The 21850-nt window shown below is 47.4% G+C and overlaps 1 protein-coding gene and 1 pseudogene across 2 annotated transcripts in view; one reads left to right on the forward strand and one right to left on the reverse strand.

The window, feature by feature from the left end:
- Positions 1 to 21525, forward strand: part of LOC147433187 (reactive Intermediate Deaminase A, chloroplastic-like) — a 39008-nt gene extending 17483 nt beyond the window's left edge. The window contains exons 1-6 of one of the 2 annotated variants that reach the window (XM_086492840.1): positions 7694 to 7751; positions 20173 to 20288; positions 20371 to 20415; positions 20502 to 20575; positions 20757 to 20806; positions 20890 to 21525. In XM_086492840.1, the coding sequence (XP_086348966.1) occupies positions 7697 to 7751; positions 20173 to 20288; positions 20371 to 20415; positions 20502 to 20575; positions 20757 to 20806; positions 20890 to 20984 (435 nt within the window). In that variant the 5' untranslated portion in view covers positions 7694 to 7696 and the 3' untranslated portion in view covers positions 20985 to 21525. Of the gene's footprint in view, positions 1 to 7693; positions 7752 to 20172; positions 20289 to 20370; positions 20416 to 20501; positions 20576 to 20756; positions 20807 to 20889 lie in introns of those variants that run through there. The other variant, XM_086492839.1, reaches the window with a different exon arrangement.
- Positions 5877 to 6719, reverse strand: LOC147433188 (uncharacterized; annotated as a pseudogene).
- Positions 21526 to 21850: the final 325 nt, after the last annotated feature.

Consider the following 21850-nt stretch of genomic DNA (forward strand, 5'->3'; position numbering starts at 1 on the left):
ATTCACACCGTATCATCTAGTATTTGGTAAGGAAGCAATCTTGCCCATTGAAGTGCAACTACAAAGTCTCAGAGTAATGGCAAGCCAGTTTCAACAGCCCAACATACATTTGAGAGATCACATCATCAACTTGGAAAGATTGCAGCTGGACAAAGAAGAAGCAATAAATTATTATGCAGTACAAGCAGAGCATAGACGGCTTAGCTTTAACGAGCATCTCCGGAAAAAAGAATTGAAGAAAGGAATGTTGGTGCTTCGCTACGACAATCGCTTCGACACGCGCAAGGATAAGAAACTCCTACTCCGATGGGAAGGTCCTTTCATCGTCAGGAAAAAGTATGCCAATGGAAGCTACCAGCTTATGGAGGCTGATGGAAAACTTCATAAAACCAGGGTAAATGGTTGGCGACTTAAACCTTATTTTCATCGATTTGACCAGGCTCCACCAATTGACATTCCAGAAGAGGACACACCATCAGCCGCCACCTCCAACAATAATGATCAAACAAATGAGCTCCTCCAACAATAATGATCAAACAAATGAGCTAGAGACATGAATGCCTCTAGCCAAAAGGGGAGGGCTAATGATGGGGGCTTTTCACAAGCCAAGCTCCCATATCCCTCTTCTCTCGTCCCCACCCCATGAAAACCCCCTCTTAGGGAGGGAGTGATAAAAGGCATTGGAAAAAAGTAAGAAAAAAATAAAGTATGATTATGTAAATATATAAGAAAGGTAAAATAGGTCACCTCATGCCTGCGGGGTAGCCCATCCCCACCTTGCCTCCTTTTTCTTCACTGTTGCTCCGCCGTGTGTCCCTTTTCCTCTCCACTCAAAAAGTCAACCCCCTCTCTCTTCCCGTTGTCCTTTCTCCTTTCTCTCTCCCCTTAAGCTACCCCACCTCTTACCAATAATGCATTATAACTCACCAATAATGCACCCTAACTCACATGCAACTTACCCTATCTTCCAAAATAGTATACCCCACCCCCTCTTTCTCTCTCCTATCATATCCCATGACCCAAATACCCCCCTCTCTCTCTAAAGGGCGCCATATCTCTTGTCTTGTAGCTAAATAACCTTCCCCACACTCACACACACTCAGTTTCATTGAAAAAGGTGCCCACAGACCCATCCCCACCCAGTGGTTACCTGATTTTTCTTGTGTTCACACACATCTGCACACAGATTCACCTCTGAACACACTCCCCTCTCTCCCCTCTTGTAATTACTTTATTCTCCATGTCACCTCTGACTTTTTTTCATCAACCCATCTCTCTCTCTTATTCTCTCTCTCATGAGACTGCTGTTCGGGCACATATACACACAGCCAGACAAGTGGGGCCCACAGTCACATGGCCTATGTAGATAATGATTTCTTCATTTCTAAATTCTAGAATTCCTCCCTCCTCCTCCCCTATATAAAGAGGGGTCACCATCACACTAAATACACACACAACATCACCAAAGAACACATTATGCACTGTGTGTGCCTAGTGCACACACACACACCCACACCATCACCATCACCGCAATCACCATGCTTGTCTTGAGCATGACCTCTACACCCTTGGCTATGGAAGATGAAGGGCAACTAAATGAAGGATGATGGCCATAACCCTCGTACGAGTCTTCGCCATCAACTCCCACCTATCCGCCATGTGCTCTACCACTCTCTCCCTTCTCATTCCCCTACCCTATGCTCCCCATTTCATCGCCTTATTCTCTAAATAAAGCTTGAGGTTTTGTGAGTATGTTTTCTTGCAATGTTTTGCCCATGTGAGGTGTGCGGAATCGCCACCTAGTCTTGTGTTTGGAGTGAGCTTGTGTATGTGTGAAGGGTGTGCGGATTCGCCATCCTTTTGTGGTGCCTAAGTACTAAGCCGCTATACCCCCTCCCTCACTCTCTCTCTCTCTCTCTCACTTGATCTCATCCCCTTTCCTCTTCATCATTACTCCCAAGCATCCATCTCTCTTGGATGAAAACTTTGTTATGGTGGTGTGTTGTTTGCGTCCTAACCGCTGAAGCTAGGTGGTGCCCCTGTTTGCTTTACCATGACAGGCTCGAGGCGCGCCATTCGGTCCCCCGTGTTTTAGAGGTCGTCGGGGTTCGGGGTTTGCTTTGCTCCCGTCAACATGGTTCATTGACACATCACAATCTTAGGTGGAGAGGTGGTTCACACAAGAGATACAATAAAAGCCCACATCCCATCATTGAAGAGCACCTCCGTCTTAAAGTTAGGTGAGCAAGTAGCCTTGAGCCACATTACTTTTACATCCTCTCAATCTAAGCAGCCAAGCCCAAGACCAAAAGTTTGTCAAGTGATTGTTGCAAAACTCGTTATTGCTTTGTCGTGGATCTCATGCTAGTGCAAACTACTATTGAGTAGAACTTATGGTTGTTTAAAATTCATGGTAGGGGACCCCAAGTGAATTGGTAGTGCTTGTTGTTATTTAAGAAAAGTATTGCTCTGCTTGCTGTGTGTGATAACTCACAAAAGATTGCAGCTTCTTGCTTGAGCTAGAAAGTTCTAGTTTTTGGGACTTTTGTTTCATCTCTTGAATTGGGTTTTTTTCCTCTCTTGGATTAGTATGCATAAGATGTGTGGCTTGACATAATACCTTTTTGAAAGAACAACGTCCCTACGAATAACTTATACTATTCCTATTTGGGCGACCTATGTCCCTACGACATACTTGCTCTATTGCATATCTTCATTATGGAGAATCTTTGGAGATCCCATTATTTGGATGGTTTTCTTGGGACATACTGTGTTCGAGGCAAGATGGATCCATTAGAGTGTCCATAGAAGAGCTAGGCTAAACCACTTGGGCGAATGCCCATTGTGCTGAACAATGTACACCCTACAATAAAAAGAGGACTAGATGCCCTCCTCATGTCCGCGTGTAGCGGTGTGCTGGCCCGTTGTCATCACTCCTTCTAGCTCCCATCTGGCACCACTTGGGGTGTGTGTTCTCCTACCATTTCACCTGCCAGCTTCTTGCTTCTCTTCTCCCTCCTCGTCACACTCGCCATTTGGCAGTCCCTCCCTTTCTCTTTAATCCCCATGGGAACATCTCGCAAGATTCGTTATGATAAAACACCTCCCGAAAATGTTACCACCTACACTTGCCCCTTAGGTAAGCATTATGTCATGGTTTGATAGAAGATTGTATCTAGAGAACACCCAAGGTGTTAATTTAATCATTAAAGAACCATTTGAGCCCTCAGGCCTGACTCCTGCAGGCACTAAGTCGGAAGACACTCTCTACTTGTTGGGTTTGACACACAGAGTGTCAAGATGGCGAGAGCAGCAAGTGCCCAAGCAAAGGCAATGGCAATGGTGGCTTCACCGTCTGCGCGGATCAGAGAGATGCGCCTATCGGGTATCCAAATCTTCACACAGGGCACCCAATTCTGTTGCATTTTGCTAGGGTCGCAAGCCTTTACGTCTTCACCACATCGCAACAGCAAGGATCCATTCTCCTTGTCTCCGTTTGCTTGCTGCAATGGTGCGGCCCGAAGCATGGCTCAATCTGTGTGTAAGCCCATCGTTGAAAACCCTTTCTGATTTATCTGATATCAAGCACCTCTTGATTTCGATGAGGGTTCAACCAGAAAGAGAATATTTTGTTGTGATCCCTATTGCTTTGTATAGTGGGAAATGGCTAAGCATGGCTCTTTGTCGGGACCTATAAGTTGTGGGAAATGCCCATGCGTATCTTTCGTTGGATGTTCAATGGTTCTCACGGGACCATGATACATGTCACGTGACACATCCAACCCTATGTGTCCGTGGACAAGCTACAGGAGGACAAGGGTTCAGTCAGTCTAGTCAGTCTGGTTCAGTTATTCTGGATTAGAAGTGATCTGGCACTTTTGTGAGTCTATTCGTAGACCGTGCATGCCCAGTCACTTAGTGTAGATGCATATCCTCTGGTTGTACACAGCATGATCATAAGCATTCCCATCAAAATCTATCAGAATTCTTCAAGGGAATTTTTCAGTGCATTTAGCCTATTTTCCCTATTTTTGACATTTTTCACTTATTATTTTTAAGTGACTTTTGTTGGAAAGTAGGTAGGGCAAATCGAGTAAGTTTGTATATAAGCAAACCTAGACTAGCACTAAATGGCAGAAGAGGCAACAGGAGCCAAGCTCAGCAGACAACTTCTCAAGCAAGAACTTGATGGATTTCCTCCAAGCAAGACTCGGCACTCAGCGTTTGCATCAGCATCAGCCATTGGCGTTTCCATCTCCACCGCGGGAACCCAATAGCCCTAGCGTTTTTCCTTCGAGCAAGGATCGCCAGTAGAACCCAGCCCCTAGCGTTTTAGAAGCCACAACCCTAGCGTTTTTGATATCCCAACGTTTGCAGATTTCAGCCTTGGCAGTCTTCAGCCGTGGCGATTTTCAGCAGTAGAAAGACCATCAGTTTTCATCCTTAAGAACCTCAGTTTTCAGCCCTAAACCTGCAGAATTTCAGCGACAAAGACCTACAAAAACAGCCCCCAAAATCAGCATTTTTGGACTTGCCGCAGATTTCAGCCCATAGCGTTTTTGGACAGCAGTAGAAAGATTGCAGATTTCAGCCCTTAGGTCGGTCTTGTCATCACCGTCGTCATCGCCGACATAGCCTAGACTTGCATCAGTCTCATGCATACCGTTTGTCCCAGTTTGTGCAATCAATAGTAGATCACTCTCGGCGACGAGAGTCGGGCCTTCGGAGCAGGGTTTTACAACAGTCTCTGGTGTCATATTCTCTTCTCTCTCTATCTCTTAGTCTCATACACTTGCACGCACAGTGTCCATTCACTTTGTTTGTGATCATAGCACTCTCTCATTAAGAACGGAAGGCTCTACCTTCCATAAGAACAAAAGGAACCTTGAGCAGAGTGTTATGTCCCGCTCACAGGAGAGGGGATCTAGCCAAGATGCCGTCGGGATGGACGTCCAGTGTTCGGGCGGACGTAGTGTGAACACGGCCAGTGTGGCTGGCCATTATTATAAAAGGGAGGCCAAGGCCTCATTTGCAGTGATCGACCCCCACTGGCAGAGTGCCATTGGTTAGCCCGCGAGGCTAGGAGTGTGCGAGGTCACCTCGAGGAGGTGAGGCCGGGTGGTATGGGACGCTCGGTCTTACAGGTGCACGCCTACGTCCTCGGACGTTGGCCCCAGTACGGGGGAGCTGCCGGATGGTGGCTATGGTCGTGTGGTTCGTCCGACGCGTATCTGTACATGCGGTTTGTGTAGCCGGGAGATCCACTCTCCGCGTTTTGTTTCGTGGTATCAGAGCTGGCTTGGTTGCACGAGGGACCGTGTGCACACCTACGGATCCGTTTGAGTCGGGAACCTCTATTTCATGTAATTGTTAGTGATTAATTTGCTGAAAATGACTTACTTTTCTTCTCGAGAGCATGTTTGCAGGTAAAAGATAATGTTCCGTTGCTGATTTTTGGTAAAAATCAGCAAATTGACAAGCGGAAGTGCTAAAAATCAATGGATTTTTATTGCTTTTGCTGATTTTTGATGAAAATCAGTGACCTATTTGTTAATTTACTGATTTTACACTAAATTCAGCAATTCAAAGCTTTAAAATCTCTCTGTAAACCTCTCTGCGCGAAGTAGAGAGAGAGAGAGAAAGAAAGAAAGAAAGAAAGATATATTAACGTCCCGTCGAGGCCAAAGCTGACCTATAGGATAGATGAGAACACATCTTTGGTTACATTGTCTTCCATCCTAGCAAAATGAAAATAAAATAAAACTACCTCAGTAGCTCAGAGCTCCATGGTCATGAGCTTACCATTACAACATGTATTACCCATGCTTTCTACATATAAAGAAAAGAAAGATGTGCAATCAGGTTTCTTTAGTCTCCTATTCTTGAGGTGATTTGTTGACAAAGTCTCTAATGATGGCTCTTCCTCCTCTATAGATTGCCCACTTTCCCTTTTTCCTTGCTTCTCTTACTTTTTCTAGTTCGGCTGATCTTTTCTTTAGTTGGGTAGGTGTCAGCTCATCTGATATCCAAATGGATGTACCTTTTAATGACCTTGTTTGCTTCATGACTGCTATCTTTTCTTTCATATCATAGTAGAAAACCTTTGCCTGTTTCCCTTTGACTTCCACATGCATTGGCTCTCCCAAATCGATGAAGGGGACCACCCGAGACAATCGTTTAGTCAATGTATGTGTCTCTACAGTGTATTCAGATTCATCTTGTTCATCTTCATGCCTTTGCGTGTCCCACCCATCGGGAAGACCTCCAATTCGAATATGTCTTTCTATGCTCTGTACTCTCTCTCTTTTTCAATAACAGACAAAACTTCATCAGAAAAGCTTTGTGGAGTTACCTTAGCTGTAGATTTGTCTTCTTCAACCTTTGGTGGGAATTCTGCCATTGCTGTTTGCTTTGTTGTCAATTCTTGTACTTTTGTTTGAAGGTCTGCTATGTGTTCCTCTTTCTTCTGTAGCTCTTGTTTGACAAGACTGAGTTCATTCTAAAGTTTCTTCATTTCTTGTAGCAGGTAAGATTCCCATCCTGTTGGTTTTATGATTGGTGGAGGGATGCGATCTGGTTGTGTCAGGATGTCAACAAAACTCTTCTTCTGCTTCCTTGTCATGGTGCGGGTGTGTATGTAGAAAAAGGGGGGGTGTTAGAGAGCTACCCGCCAAAGGGGGGATCCCCCCCTCAACCCCCTTGGGGAGGCTACTCCCTTACCTCAAGGCGCTAAACGGTTTGCGGCTGCCCTGTGTCGCGCAAGGGAGAGAAAATTGGATTAGAAGATCAGGGCTGCCCCTGCTGTATCGCGCGAGCCCCCCCCCCCCCCCCCCCCCCCCCCCCCCCCCCCCCCTTTGAGACCAGCAGTCGCAACCTCTGCTGTGCCGCGAGAGACCTGCTGCTATGCACACACACACACACACACACACACACACACACAGAGAGAGAGAGAGAGAGAGAGAGAGAGAGAGAGAGAGAGAGAGAGAGAGAGAGAGAGAGAGAGAGAGAGAGAGAGAGAGAGTACCTCTTCCTTGCAAGCAAGGGGCTGTTCGTTCTTCTGTTGTGAAGGGAAGAGACAGAGAACCTCGTGCCTTTTGTTGCAGCGCTACAGGAGAGAGAGAGAGAGAGAGAGAGAGAGAGAGAGAGAGAGAGAGAGAGAGAGAGAGAGAGAGAGAGAGAGAGAGAGAGAGCAGCCAGCGTTTTCAAGCGTGGAGGGTCCAATGTGGACAAGGTTCGCATGCTTGGCACAAGCCTGCACACGCATTCAACTGGGGGCAAATTTGCCACGCGCCATGCCTTCTCTCTCTACGTGTCCTCTCGGATTTTCTTTTTTGCGCTGCCACTTTTTGACGATTGGGGTTTTTTTTTAACGATGCAAGGTGACTATACTTCTCTTTTAGTTTATTAAAAGGCCAGGCCCTTTTAAGTATGGACATTTTGATTTTTTTAAAAAGTATGGTTTGAAACCTGAGTTTATTAAAAAACTCACTTACAGAGACTTAAAAGTTTGCAGGGATCTCTCTTTTGACTCCTCTGCTCGTCACTTGAGCTCTCCCTCTCTCACCTACTCGTGCTCCCGCCATCACCTCCTCGCCTTCAGACGCCTACGCCGACGCGTGGAGCTCCTCGAACTTCAACTTTTCGCGATCGAAAGGTGCAGTAAAGGCCCGGTTTCATGTGAAAATTCCAGTTTTTCATGCACTTCGCCATGGATTCCTCCAGCTCAGATGTGCAGCGTGACGACGCGCCAGGTAATATTCAAATTCCATTCACTCATGCTCTCTACACATGGATTACAAGTACTTTCCAGAGTTTCGACCAGCGTGTTTCTGCTCTTGAAAACGCGAACAGTCAGACGAACATTCGCTTGGCCTCTCTCGAAGGGCTCGTGCAAGGGCTCAGTTCCCGACTCTCTACTCTTGAAAATATGGCTCAGTGGACGACTGTGTGTATTTCCGAGGGCGAAACCCATCTCCAGCAATTGCGGATGCAGATTGCTGCTTTTGGACGTCCGACTGCCACAATTGCGTACAAAACTACAAATTTCTCAGGTGAAGAGGAGTGTACGGAACTGGCCGTGAATAACTGGTTGCACCAGTGGACCACATACTTTGATCTCCATGGGGAGCATGATGAACGGAGGATTCAGGCGATTCTTCTCTATCTGCGCAGTAAGACGCTTACCTGGTGGCATGACATGACAAAGAAGCCTACGACGTGGACTGACGTTTGTGTGAAATTCAAGAGGGATTTCGCCAAAATGGACCCTTTGAAAGCTTATGCCAAACTGCAGAGTCTTTCGATGAAAACTCTGTCGTTTGATAAATATACGATAGCTTTCAAAGAGGCGCTCACCTTCTGCAAGGTGGATTCTACGCACGCTGTGCACATGTATCTGCTGGGGGTTACATGAAGATCACCGCTGGGCCTTAATCAAGGATAAAGCCCCGATTGATGTCGAGGATGCAGTGGCAAAGGCCAGGACGTTCCATTTAATAAATGGAGCGAATTATGAGAAGAAAAGAACTGCAGACCTCAATTCGATGAGGGTGCTTCGAGGAAGTGACCCCGATTCCAGCATAAGTCCAAATCACCGCCGAGATCTTCTCAGGAAAAGAAGAAAGCCAGAAATGCTTCAGTTGCTGATGCAGTGAAGAAGGGGGCTTGCTTCGGATGTGGCCAGACGGGTCACCAAATCAAAGATTGCCCCAAGAAGAAGACGAAGAAACCGCAAGGTTGTCCTTCGGTTCAGATTCACGAGATCTCAGGTAACTCTGATGTTGTTCAAGTTGAAATCCATCATTTAGCGCACGGTTCATGCACTAACTGTACTTTTAGCACCAAAGTGTTTGGTAAGCACGATTTTCTCCGTTTTCCCGGGAAGATCAATGGTCACGACGTGACCGTACTCCTTGATAATGGAAGCTCACACAATTTTGTGGATACAAAATTGGTGCAGAAACTGAGCCTGCGGACGCGGGACAGTGACCATGAGTATCGCGTGAAGATGGCTCGTGGCGTGTATAAAGGATGTATGGAATCGGATGGTTCCAGACTTGTCGCTCGAGCTAGCTGATCACAAAGAGAACCTGGATTTCCACATCATGCGCCTGGATGGAGCAGATGTTATTTTAGGAATTCCATGGTTTTATGATAAACAAGACTCATTGTATATAGACTATGTACATCACTCATTTGTTTTTGTTAAGCAGAACATGCCTCATGTATCTGTGTCGCTTTGTAATTAGAAGTTTGTAATTAATGGTTTTGCAATACCAGTTGTTACTGCTTTGGAAATGTATAAAGAAATAAAGTCTTCTGATGTTGACTTTTATCAATGTGTACCATCTGCTTGGTTTGATTCATTAGTGCTTGGTACTTTTGTCACTGAATTTCGTAAAAATGTTTCATGTTCTTTTGTTGAACTTGGGGATTCCGACGAATCCAACCTTATCTGAGGAATCATGACTGATTTCGAGGATGTTTTTCCTGATGATCTACCTCCTGGCTTGCCGCCTTCAAGAGGAGTAGATCATGGCATTGAGTTGGTGGCTGGTAGTCAGTCCTTCTCAAAGAAACCCTATTGGTTTAGTAAAACCGAAGAGGAGGAGATTCAGCGGCAGCTGAACGATTATCTCGACAGGGGTTTTGTTCGACCAAGTAAGTCCTCGTGGGAAGCGCCAGTGTTACTTTCTCGAAAGAAGGATAACACTTATGCGCTTCTGCGTGGATTACAAGGGGTTGAATAAGCTCACTGTTAAGAACAAGTATCCGCTCCCGCGCATGGACGATCTGATAGATCGGCTCCATGGATCAGGCTATCATGAGATACGGATCAAACTGGAAGATATTCCTAAGACATGCTTCTATACGCGTTATGGTCACTATGAGTTTTTGGTCTTGCCTTTTGGTTTGACCAATTTCCTGAGCAGACGACCTCAATGTACTCTGACAACCGGAGTTGTATAGCCATTGTGAGGAACTAGGTGTTTCATGCTCGGACCAAGCATATAGAGATATAGTACCATTTTGTTTGTGAGAAGACCGTGCTCCAGCTACCTTTCAACAGATGATGAATGATCTGCTGAGACCATTTTTAGGCAACTTCGTTGTTGTATTTCTCGATGATATCTTGATCTACAGCCGAAGTTTGTCTGAGTACCTAGTGCATATACGCACTGTTCTCGAAGTACTGAGAACCGAGAAGCTTTACGCTAAGGCTTCTAAGTGTGAATTCTTTAAGAAAGAGCTTGTGTACTTGGATCACATCATTACTCGCGATGGAATTCGCGTCGACCCTGAAAAATTAGATAAAGTGCGAGATTGGCCCATTCTCAAGAATGTGCACCAAGTAAAGTCCTTTTTAGGCTTTACTGGATTCTTTCGCAAGTTTATCAAGGATTACTCAAGAGTTGCTGCTTCGCTTACGCAACTTATAAAAGGAGGGGTGAAAGGGCCGAAGACTTCGGGTCCTCACCATAGGGGTAATCCCCCTGTTGTTTGGAATGAGCGTCTCGACGAGAGCTTCCGGACACTAAAGCACTTGGTGACTACTGTGCCAATATTACATATTGTGGATCCTAGCAAACCGTTTGTGGTTGAAACGGATGCTAGTGATTATGCTATTGGTGCGGAATTATACCAGGATGGACGTCCTGTTGCGTTTGAAAGTAAGAAGCTTTCTGACGTTGAGATGCGTTATTCAACGTACGAGAAGGAGCTTTATGCTGTAGTCCACGCCCTGAGGAAATGGCGGCACTACTTGTATGGCTCTACGTTTGTTGCATGGACAGATCATCATTCCTTGCGCTATATCTGTGATTAGGGTGATTTCAGAGGCCGGAAGGCTAGATGGGTTGAGCTTATGCAAGAGTTTGACTTTGAGATCCGTTATAGAAAAGGATCCAACAAGCGAGTTGCCGATGCGCTCAGTAGGATTCCTGAGGTTAATGCCTTGTCTATGGCTGAAATCTCGAAGGATTTCTATCTCTCTCTCCGAGGGCTATGTCGTTCCAATGGCCATTTTGGCAAGATATGGAACGAGGTTGAAGCGGGGCATGACTCGCATAGAGGCTTGGGTGGTCCGGAGACCCAAGTGAGTCGTGCTGGAGAGACGAGACGGCGACAATATTCCACTAGAGGTGGACTATTGTTCAGAAATGGTAAAGTGTGCGTACCGGAAATCGATGATATTCGACAAAGGATTTTGTGCAAATGCCACGATGTTCCTAGCGCTGGGCACCCAGGCATCCAGAGAACTTTGGCTTTGGTCAAGCGATATTTCTATTGGGCAAGGATGCGCTCAGTGTCAGGTCAATAAGGCAGAGCGCCTTAGGAAAGCTGGCCTGCTACACCCATTGGAAGACCCAGATGCCAAGTGGCAGAGTATTTCCATGGACTTCATCGTTGGTTTGCCAAATACTAGTCGGGGCAATGACGCTATTTGGGTTGTGGTTGATAGACTCACAAAAATGACGAAGTTTATACCAACGAAGTCGACAGTAAAAAGCCATGAGTTGGCGGTTTTATTTGTCGATCAGCTTTATAAGCTGTATGGTCTCCCAGAAGATATCGTCAGTGATCGAGATACTAAGTTGACTGGCCGATTTTAGCGAGATGTCTTTGCTCACCTTCAGACGAAGTTGAGTATGTCGTCTTCTGACCATCCTGAGTCCGACGGACAAACTGAGAGGATGAATCAAACGTTAGAGGACATGTTGAGAGCTTATGTCTCTCATAGGCAGTCTGATTGGGAAAGGTATCTCCCACAGTTAGAGTTTGCCTATAATAGTAGCAAGCATTCTGCTACTGGATTTAGCCCATTCATGCTGATGTATGGATTCGAGCCTAAATCCCCAATTGCTATTGGCTTGGAGAAAGTCAAGGAACGTCAAGCTCGTGATTTCCTGTATGACATGCAAGAAATGCTCGGATTGGCTAAGATAGTATAAAAATGGCTCGTGATCGAGTCACTACTTATGCTAATCAAAGGAGATCTCCAAGGACTCTAAATGTGGGACAATGGGTCTATCTGAAGATACCCAAGGATTCCAAGACTATGCAAACAGAAAAGCACTATAAGCTTTCAGCTAGATATTGTGGTCCGTCCTTGATCACAAAGAAAATTGGCCAAGTTGCCTACAAACTGGCTCTTCCTTCAGATGTCAATGTACATTCAGTGTTTCATGTCAGCCGCCTTAAAGTGAAATTGGGCGAGGCCGACGTTGTTGTGCCTATCGAGGAAAATGTATGGCAAGATATGCAAACTGAGTATATTTCTCGAGAACCAGAAGCAGTTTTAGATCATCGTACCCGTCATTCACGTCAAAAGGCTTATGACGAGTACTTAAACAAATGGAAGGGTCAATCTGAAAGGTTTGCTACTTGGGAACCTGTTAGAGCTTTGAAGGCTCAGTATCCCCACTTCATTGATGAGAACCAGTGTCCGGGCGGACGTAGTGTGAACACGGCCAGTGTGGCCGGCCATTATTATAAAAGGGAGGCCAAGGCCTCATTTGCAGTTATCGACCCCCACTGGCAGAGTGCCAGTGGTTAGCCCGCGAGGCTAGGAGTGCGCGAGGTCACCTCGAGGAGGTGAGGCCGGGTGGTATGGGACGCTCGGTCTTACAGGTGCACGTCTACGTCCTCGGACGCTGGCCCCAGCACGGGGGCGCTGTCGGATGGTGGCTATGGTCGGATGGTTCGTCCGACGCGTATTTGTAGGCGGTCTGTGTAGCCGGGAGATCCACTCTTCGCGTTTCGTTTCACACAGTTCGGAGCACTCATCTTGAGCAAAGCGCAAACATTCATTCCGCTGCACCTAACATTGGTATCAGAGCTTTGGCAGTGTTCTGTATCACTCAAGAAAAGAACCACAAGAATCACAAGAATTTTTTTGCTTGTTGCGGTTGCACGAACCCAAGTTCGCTTGGGCGTGTCGATTCCTAATCGTGTTTTTGAAGAGTGACAGGAATCCCAAGAAAGAAGGGCTTGTCCAGCCTCCGCTTGTGTCTCTTTTCACTGATTGAGAGCGGACTGTGCACTTAGCGGTCGGCCAATCGACGTGAGGTGGGAAAAAGCAACCTTGGTGTGAGCGTAAAGCTGCCAAGGGGTGCGCCCGCAGAAAGGAGTAGAACTCGGATGAAGAGAAGATCCTTCTCAAACACGGTTTGCAAGTGAAAGAAAACCTCAAGAACCAAGACCCACAAGAACCCAAGTTCCTTGTGAACTTAAGAACCCAAGACCCGCAAGAACCCAAGTTCCTCGTGAACTTAAGAACCCAAGAACCCATGACTTCAGAATCATCATCACTCGAAGCGGAATGGATACTTCGCTTGGAGGTGATGAGCATAAGAGAGGCGACGAAGAATTTTCCCTACCAGGAGGTTTTTCCGACCCTCCGCCTTCCCCATCTACGACAAGGATTGCACTAACTCCTATGGAGGCTTTCGACAAGAGGATGATGGACAGGAAGTTAGAAAGCAAGAAAGAATTGCAGCCATCGAGCGTAAGTACCAAGAAAGAATGGCAGTCATCGCCCGTGCGAGCGAGCAAGCCCGCTTGGAAGCCAAAGTAAGAAAAGCAGACTTGGAGCGTAAGCGTGAGCAAGCGCGCTTGGCGGCCGAACAGAGCGCTCGACACATGAAAGAGATGTTGCGACTCTTTTCTCAAGTGCAGGCGCACTTTGCACAGAATCAGGAAAAGGAGACTCTCAGTCTCTTCTTCTCCAAAGCATGACACACAGGATTTGCATGATGATAAGCATGATGATTTGAATGATAATGATGAGCATGATGATTTGGATGACAATGACAAACATGATGAATTGAATGATAATGACAAGCATGATGATTTGCATGATCAAGATGTGATTACTCACAAGCATGATGATTTGCATGATCAAGATGTGATTTCTCACAAGCATATGATGATTTGCATAAAGATGATGTGATTGTTCACAAAGATGATGCGTAAGTGGATGCTTTTTCTAGTGAAGCTAACCTCGTTGCAGATTCGATCAATCACGAAGAACCGATCTTCGCTTTCGAGTCGACGTCCAAAGAACCCCTTCCAGAAGAACCGATCTTGGCTCTCAAGCATAGGCCCAAAGAACCCTCACAAGAAGTATTATGTGTTCGCATGATTGATACGCACGCATTGTTCGAGTGTTTCATTCGTGATCGTTTCCTGTATTTTCGTTAGTATCTTTATGTGATCCCTTTTCCTAGGCATGACATATTGGCGTTGAATATGTTTCACTCATGAATGAGCACGAATGTATGCGGATTTTTCATGAAAAGCTAAAAAGTATGTATGTAAGGAAGTCACATTCCATGTCTCTTCCTTGGCATGACACGTTCGTAGAACGAGCACAAGAAAGTATGAGCACCCAGCATGGGCATTTCTGTTGTGAATTGCCATAGTTGATTGCTCTAGATCATAAGAGAAAGATTCGATCTTATTGTTTGTGTGTATGTAGTGAACGGTTTGGCACTCCGTTTATTTGTTCATCTACATTGCATGCACAGTCTTTGAGGAAGACAAGATTTTTTCCAGTCACTTTACATGGAATAGGTATGTTCATGGTTTTGTGTTGGAAATGGTTTCATGAATTTTTAGCCATGGACATTCTTGAAGAAGAAAGAAGCATGACTCTTGACGAAGTTGAAGCATTGAAGGAGCCTCAGAAGACTTTGTGTCGCTTTCGGCGCGGCCCAAAGAAGCAAGTGTTGCAGACCTTTATGAAGTTCAAGTACCGCATGACCCACACATCAGAGTGGGCCGGCGAAGAGTCCCTTCCATGATTCCGGATGCTATTGGCGATCTCCCTCAATGCCATACAGTTTGGTACCAGTACCTCACTTTGAAAAGGAGGGGATGTCACGTGACACATCCAACCCTATGTGTCCGTGGACAAGCTACAACACGACAAGGGTTAAGTCAGTCCAGTCAGTCTAGATTAGAAGTGATCTGGCACTTTTGTGAGTCTATTCGTAGACCGTGCATGCCCAGTCACTTAGTGTAGATGCATATCCTCTGGTTGCACACAGCATGATCATAAGCATTCCCATCAGAATCCATCAGAATTCTTCAGGGGAATTTTCCAATGCATTTAGCCTATTTTCCCTATTTTTGACTTCGTGGATGTAGTCCTCTCTTGCAGAGGTTGATGTAGCCCTCTCTTGCTGCAGCCCGTCGAGCCAGAGACCCTTGGAGAAAAAAGTGGCTAAGCTGAGCTAGGCCTAAGGCCACTCTGTCTGCAGGTAGAGCCTGGCTGTCCATGCCCTCTGTCCAGAGAGCCTCTACCCTCTCTCTGAGTGCTGAGTCCAACAAGACCCGCTCTGGGATGAGAAGCATCGTGCTCCCACTCCTCTGCCTATCTGCCACTGTGAGGATCACTGGTGCATGGTCCGAGAAGGATGTCCCTGCCAGGATGCCCACTGATCCCCCCAAGTCACTGAAGTGATCACTAGTGTAGATTCACTCCTCCCACTCTACGGTCCGATCTAGAGAAGGCAAGACTCTCTGGAGGCCTCACAAAGCCAGAATGCTGCCATGTATCCGAGACTCTCAAAATCATACACAACCTCTCCCAAGCTGCCAACTCGACTCCATGCACAGTAGCATGGCTGCCTCCGATCCTGTCAGAAGGGTCCTCCAACATGTTGAAGTCCCCTCCTACACACCAATGGTGAGCCTGTGGCAAAGACTCAACAATCTGTGACCAAAACTTTGCACGAGCACTCGCCACATTGGGCGCATAGATGTTCAGGAAGCCCACAAGGCCACCCGGAACCTGCATAGTAATCCACTGAGCCCTGCCTGGCACAATAATCCCTCTGCCCACAATGGCCTACTGCAATGAGTCCGCAATAGTCATACATACCCCACCCTGGATGCCTCCAGGTCCAAAAGCAGCTGACCAAAAGGTATCATAACGTCCACGCAAAATCTGACCACATCGCCGAATGCGGCTCTCAGACAAATGGTGCTCCTAAAGCATAAGGAGATCAATCTCTCCTCCCACAAGGCAACGTTGAAGCTCCTGACGCAATCGGCCCCGTTGTCGCTGAAACTGGGGCCCACCTAGTCCCTGCACGTTCCACGAGACGATCCTCATGGGGAGCGAGAGAAAACAGATGCTACCGTAGCAGCAAGATGGGCTATCTTCGAGGCTGGCTTGGATGGGGAGTAATCCGCATCCGAGCGTCCTCTAGATAGGCGAGACTGCAGTGAGTGCCTGGCCCAAGCCCAAGCAGAGCGAGTCGTGCGTAAAGCAACCTCCTCTGTCCAGGAGTCCTCATGAATGTATACATAGCAAGGCAAACACTGCGTATCAGCAAAAAAGTACACCACAATGTGCCTACATTCTGCTGAGTCTGGGGGTGTCATCGCAAACTTGGCCAGTGGCCACAAAGTCTGCAGCAAATCTGTAACTCCAAGTTCTCCCATGTGGTGAGAGAACTCGAGAACCTGTGTATGCAACCATCCCACCACTGAGTCGAGGGACCACTCTGTCTCGGTCCTACCACAGAGGGGGAAGGAGAAACCAACTGCTGAGTCCAAGGCCTCTGTCCCCCTAGCGGCGAGGAACAAAGCATGGACCCTGAAGCAGGCTGCCTCGTGGTCTGCTGCGGAATCGCCGAGAAAGCGAGTGAACCCGTAATCGAAGAAATCCCAGTGGCGTCAGAGGTCAATGCTCGTCAGACCACGAGGGATAGCTACAAGGGAAGATGTCTGAATTTCAGAGGGGGCCGCAAGAAGGGCTGACCCTCTCTCGGTAGGTGACTCATGGCAAAGGCGCTGCCAAGAGATCTAGCCGTCGGCGAGGGACCAGTCTCCTGAGTCGACTATGGTACTGAAGCAGGAGGAGGGGAAGAAGGAGATGTGGGGGGGGGGGGGGGGGGGGGGGGGGGGGCGGAGGAGAAGAGAAGCAGGGTGAGGCGACAGAGACAGGGGGGCGAGGTAGGGAGTGGACGGGAGCAAAGGGCGGGGGGGGGGGGGGGGGGGGGGGGATGAGGAGGAGGGGAACTCTGAAGGTGGGGCGGCTGGCAAGGGTGAAGCGGAGATGGAGGCTGGCGTAGGGGGCTCCTCTTGCTCAAGAGGACCAAAGCGGTTCCCCATGGGAACCCACTGCTGCTGAGTAGGCACCTGAGGGCCACTCTGAGTGCCAGGCTGTCGCTGTGGCCCCTGGCGTCGACGGCCACAGGCCTGCTGCCACCCCTCCTCCGCTGGAGGCCAAGGCTTGGAGGGTGGCTCTGAATCTGTGCGTTATGCCGTTGGCTGTGGTTGTGGCCCAGCCTTGGTAGGCTGGGGCTGAGGCTGGGGTGCAGGTCGTGGCCTCCTCCGTGGACAGGCCTTCGCTAGGTGGCACATCTGTCTGCAAATGAAGCAATGGTTCGGGAGACCCGAGTACTCCACACTCTGTCTAAACCAACCCCCACTCACCCGAGGCAAAAGGATGACCTTCGGGAGCGTGTGGGTATCTCTGACCAAAACTCTAACTGAAGGGATGCAAGCCGCCTTGGCAGCTACTGATGCTGCCGTACGAGGTGTCTCCAGGACAGTCCCGATGGCGGAGCCAATCTTGGAGAGAAGTGGAAGGTACTCCCTCCGTAAACCCGAAAAGCAGACTGAGATAGGGATGTCTGCCTCCTCTACTAGCACATCCGAAGTCGGGTCAAAACCATGTCGCCACTGTCGAAAGTCGGCGCGTGATGCTCGGATGGCCAGTGGACTCATAGCTATGACCTTGGAGGCCATCTCAGAAGTCTCGAACTCGATCTGGTAGTACCCCTGTCCGAGAATCTGGACATCCAAGATCTTGCCCACCTCTGCGAGAAGGCGGGCCTGGAGAAGGTCTCGCAGCTCTCCTCTGCTAGGACGGGTGCCGAGAACCTTGCAGATGACCGAAGTCGCCTGCAAACGCTCTACCTCTGCGGCAAGGCTCGCTTGCTCCGTCGGCGAAAGAGCAAGTCGAATGGTGGGCTCAGCAGGGTCGGGCGAGGGGGCTTCAGGCGAGTCCCTCTGTGGCGAAGCTGGAGCCTCCATCTGTGTCTACTGTTGTGGCGTAAGAAGAGGATGGCGGGCGGAATCTGCAACTTGGCACGCAAAGCACTGCCCCAAAACGGAGTCAATGCTGTAAGTACCGATATGCAAGATGCAACTGTGAGGAAAAAGAGCAGGCGGGCCCGGGGGGGGGGGGGGGGGGGGGGGGGGGGGGGGCTAATGCGGGAGCGCTAGCAGCAGCGGGCGGGGGCGGCAATGGTGGGAGCGGCTGCAACAAGGGGTCGGCAGCGGATGGTAGCGGCGGCAGGGGCGGGCGGGGCTGCAGCAGCGGTAGTGTTGCGAGCTGCTACAGCAGGGGTGGGGCAACGCGCGGACAAGCAGGGCAGCAAGGGGGGTAGTGAGGGCTGGCGGGGAGGTAGAGAGGGCAGGCGGGCAGCCCGGGGGGGGGGACGGGGGGGGGCGCGATGGCGCAGCGTAAGGGAAACAGCAGCAGCGAGCGGGTGTTGCAAACGCATTGTGCACTGAATCACTTATTATTTTTAAGTGACTTTTGTTGGAAAGTAGGTAGGGCAAATTGAGTAAGTTTGTATATAAGCAAACCTAGACTAGCACTAAATGGCAGAAGAGGCAACAAGAGCCAAGCTCAGCAGGCAACTTCTCAAGTAAGAACTTGGTGGATTTCCTCCAAGCAAGACTCGGCACTTAGCGTTTGCATCAGCATCAGCCATTGGCGTTTCCATCTCCACCGCGGGAAACCCAATAGTCCTAGCGTTTTTCCTTCAAGCAAGGATCGCCAGCAGAACCCAGCCCCTAGCGTTTTACAAGCTACAACCCTAGCGTTTTTGATATCCCAGCGTTTGCAGATTTCAGCCTTGGCAGTCTTCAGCCTTGGCGATTTTCAGCAGTAGAAAGACCAGCAGATTCAGCCCGGAAAGACCATAAGTTTTCAGCCTTAAGAACCTCAGTTTTCAGCCCTAAACTTGCAGAATTTCAGTGACAAAGACCTACAAAAACAGCCCCCAAAATCAGTGTTTTTGGACTTGCTGCAGATTTCAGCCCCTAGCGTTTTTGGACAGCAGTAGAAAGATTGCAGATTTCAGCCCTTAGGTCGGTCTCGTCATCACCGTCGTCATCGCTGACATAGCCTAGACTTGCATCAGTCTCATGCATACCGTTTGTACCAGTTTGTGCAATCAATAGTAGACCACTCTCGCCGACGAGAGTGGGGCCTTCGGAGGAGGGTTTTACAACAGTCTCTGGTGTTGTATTCTCTTCTCTCTGTATCTCTCAGTCTCATACACTTGCACGCACAATGTCCATTCACTTTGTTTGTGATCATAGTACTCTCTCATTAAGAACGGAAGGCTCTACCTTCCATAAGAACAAAAGGAACCTTGAGCACAGTTTGGAGCACTCATCTTGAGCAAAGTGCAAACATTCATTCCGCTGCACCTTACAATACATCCCATACATGTGGAAGGGGAATTTAGCCAACCCACTTGTTTGTGCTCCTTTGCGTTTCACAAACCTTTGCGACATGCAGGCTCCCTTCATGTGTGAAGTGTTGCACTTTGTATAGCAGCTAGCTGCATCACATTGCTCTTTGTGCTCCTTTGCGTTTCACAAATCTTTTGGACGTGCAGGCTCCCTTCATGTGTGAAGTGTTGCTCTTTGTATAGCTGCATGACATTGGCGGGTGTACAATGGCATGTGGTGTTGATATTTTTGACGTGCATGCAAGCTTGCAAACTAATTTAAGGTGAGGCCAGACTGATTGGTAATTGAGGAAATGATGAAGGGCACAAAAGCAAACAGAATTTGCAATTCCTTTTGAGGGCCTTCTTGATAGTTGTAGCTTGTACTCGTTGGGAGTCACACATAACAGAAGTACACATGCATGACATGCAAGAAGCTTATGTGAAGCACCTCATATTCTTGCCAGTAGGATTGTGAAAGCTAGCTTCGGATGTTTCACGCAATGTAAATGACCTTTTTTGAGCAATAATGTTTTCTCTGTGAATTGAGGAGGAAATGGAAGAAATATGTAGGTTCTATCCATTGCTTATGAGAGCCACTCTGACTGATTGTGTGTGTGCGTAATTGGTTAAACTTAATTTTTCATCAGCATGCGGACAAGAATGTGACTTTACTTCCCGTTAGCAGTGCAGAAGGAAGCTGTGGTAGCAGCAGATGCACCGGCAGCTTTGGGACCGTACTCTCATGCAATAAAGGCAGGGAACCTTGTATTTGTATCGGGTGTCTTGGGTCTTGTTCCTGAGGTATTGTTGTCTTTATCAAGAGAATCAGGTCGCATGCCCGGTAAATGTGTAGATAGCTCACAGTTTTCTTTTGGGCTTGCAGACAGGAAGTTTTATTTCAGAATCAGTAGAAGGACAGACAGAACAGGTGAGGCTTGCTTGAATTGAAGGTCACACCTGGTGTTTTCTTGTCTGGCAAGTATTATTGAGCTTGATTGCTATTTTTGCATGAAGGTTCTCAAGAACATGGGTGCTATCTTGAAAGCAGCAGGTTCCAGCTATGGATCTGTTGTTAAAACTACTATCATGTAGGTCTTTCCAATGCTTCGTGTGTAGGTCTTTCCAATGCTTCGTCAGTTTTTTTTCTCATGCCCATGTGAACCTGCGTATTATTGATCCACTGGTTGCTCAAACCAGGCAACTTCCTTCTAATTTTTAACTGCATTCTTTCAGGCAAAGCTAATAGACATGTCAATTTTTGTATTGCAGGTTGGCTGATTTGAGCGATTTCAAAATGGTCAATGAAATTTATGCAAAGTGTAAGTTTTTATCTGATTTGCCAATAAGGAATTGTTACTCTTTTGTATTGCGACTGACAATTTTCTTTTAATATTGTGGTCAGATTTTCCTGCACCTTTTCCAGCACGATCCACTTATCAAGTTGCTGCTCTTCCTTTGAATTCCCGTATAGAAATTGAGTGCATTGCACTTCTTTGATGAATTTTGCTTTTGCAAGTTGTCCTTGCATAGAGGGGTCTACAGAAAGAAAGGGCCATGAATAGAGCCGGCAGGAGTTAAGAGTGGGCCATCGAATAAAGTTGCAGTTGGCCGATGGGTAAAAAACTGGCTGCTTTTGCAATGCTCGAAGAATAAAACACCGTTTTTGATAGCGGCAACACCACAAATATTTAGGAAAGAATCAAGATGGGCAAGTTCCAAGTTCCACCCGTTCAAGATACTATGGACAGGGTTTAACTTGTTGGTAGTTGTAGACTAGCTGTTTATCAAGACGTTACTTTGGATGTTCAGCAACCTCTTTTATGGATCTTAGAAAAGAGATACCTGCTTGCAGTGAGGTGATAGGGAGACAAGTTTTCGAGCCCTAGTGAGGGCATGCGATGTGTTATGCTGTTGGCATCCATGGCCAAAAGTTATTCCAAGTATATGGTTTATGACAGTTGCTTGCTGAAAATTTTGTCATGCAAGATGTGTGAACATGTTGAAATCTTTGATCTTTTATCTAACTTGCAGTTCACGATGTTTTTTTGTTCGTGCTTGTGCTATCTTTCTTTTCCTCTGTGAAAAACATCATATGAGAAAGCAAGTTCTTTAAATTAGATTAGTTCTACTAAAAACTTTCAAGGTTTTTCTGGTGAGATTTTGATTCAATCTGTTTATCTAGGAGCGCTTTTTGTTTGGGATGGTCTTCTGACTTTGGATCAGTTAAATCAGAAAGTAATTGGAAGCGATTTCCCTCGAAATTGTCACATTGTTGAATAGCATGTTCTGCATATGAAGCACAGAATCCTGTTGAATGCATCGTCTGGCTTATGTCAATCCTCCATGCTTGTATTAGTTTTTGG

This window comes from Adiantum capillus-veneris, chromosome 20 (genome assembly GCF_014529385.1).
Source record: "Adiantum capillus-veneris isolate H3 chromosome 20, ASM1452938v2, whole genome shotgun sequence".
Lineage (NCBI taxonomy): Eukaryota > Viridiplantae > Streptophyta > Polypodiopsida > Polypodiales > Pteridaceae > Adiantum > Adiantum capillus-veneris.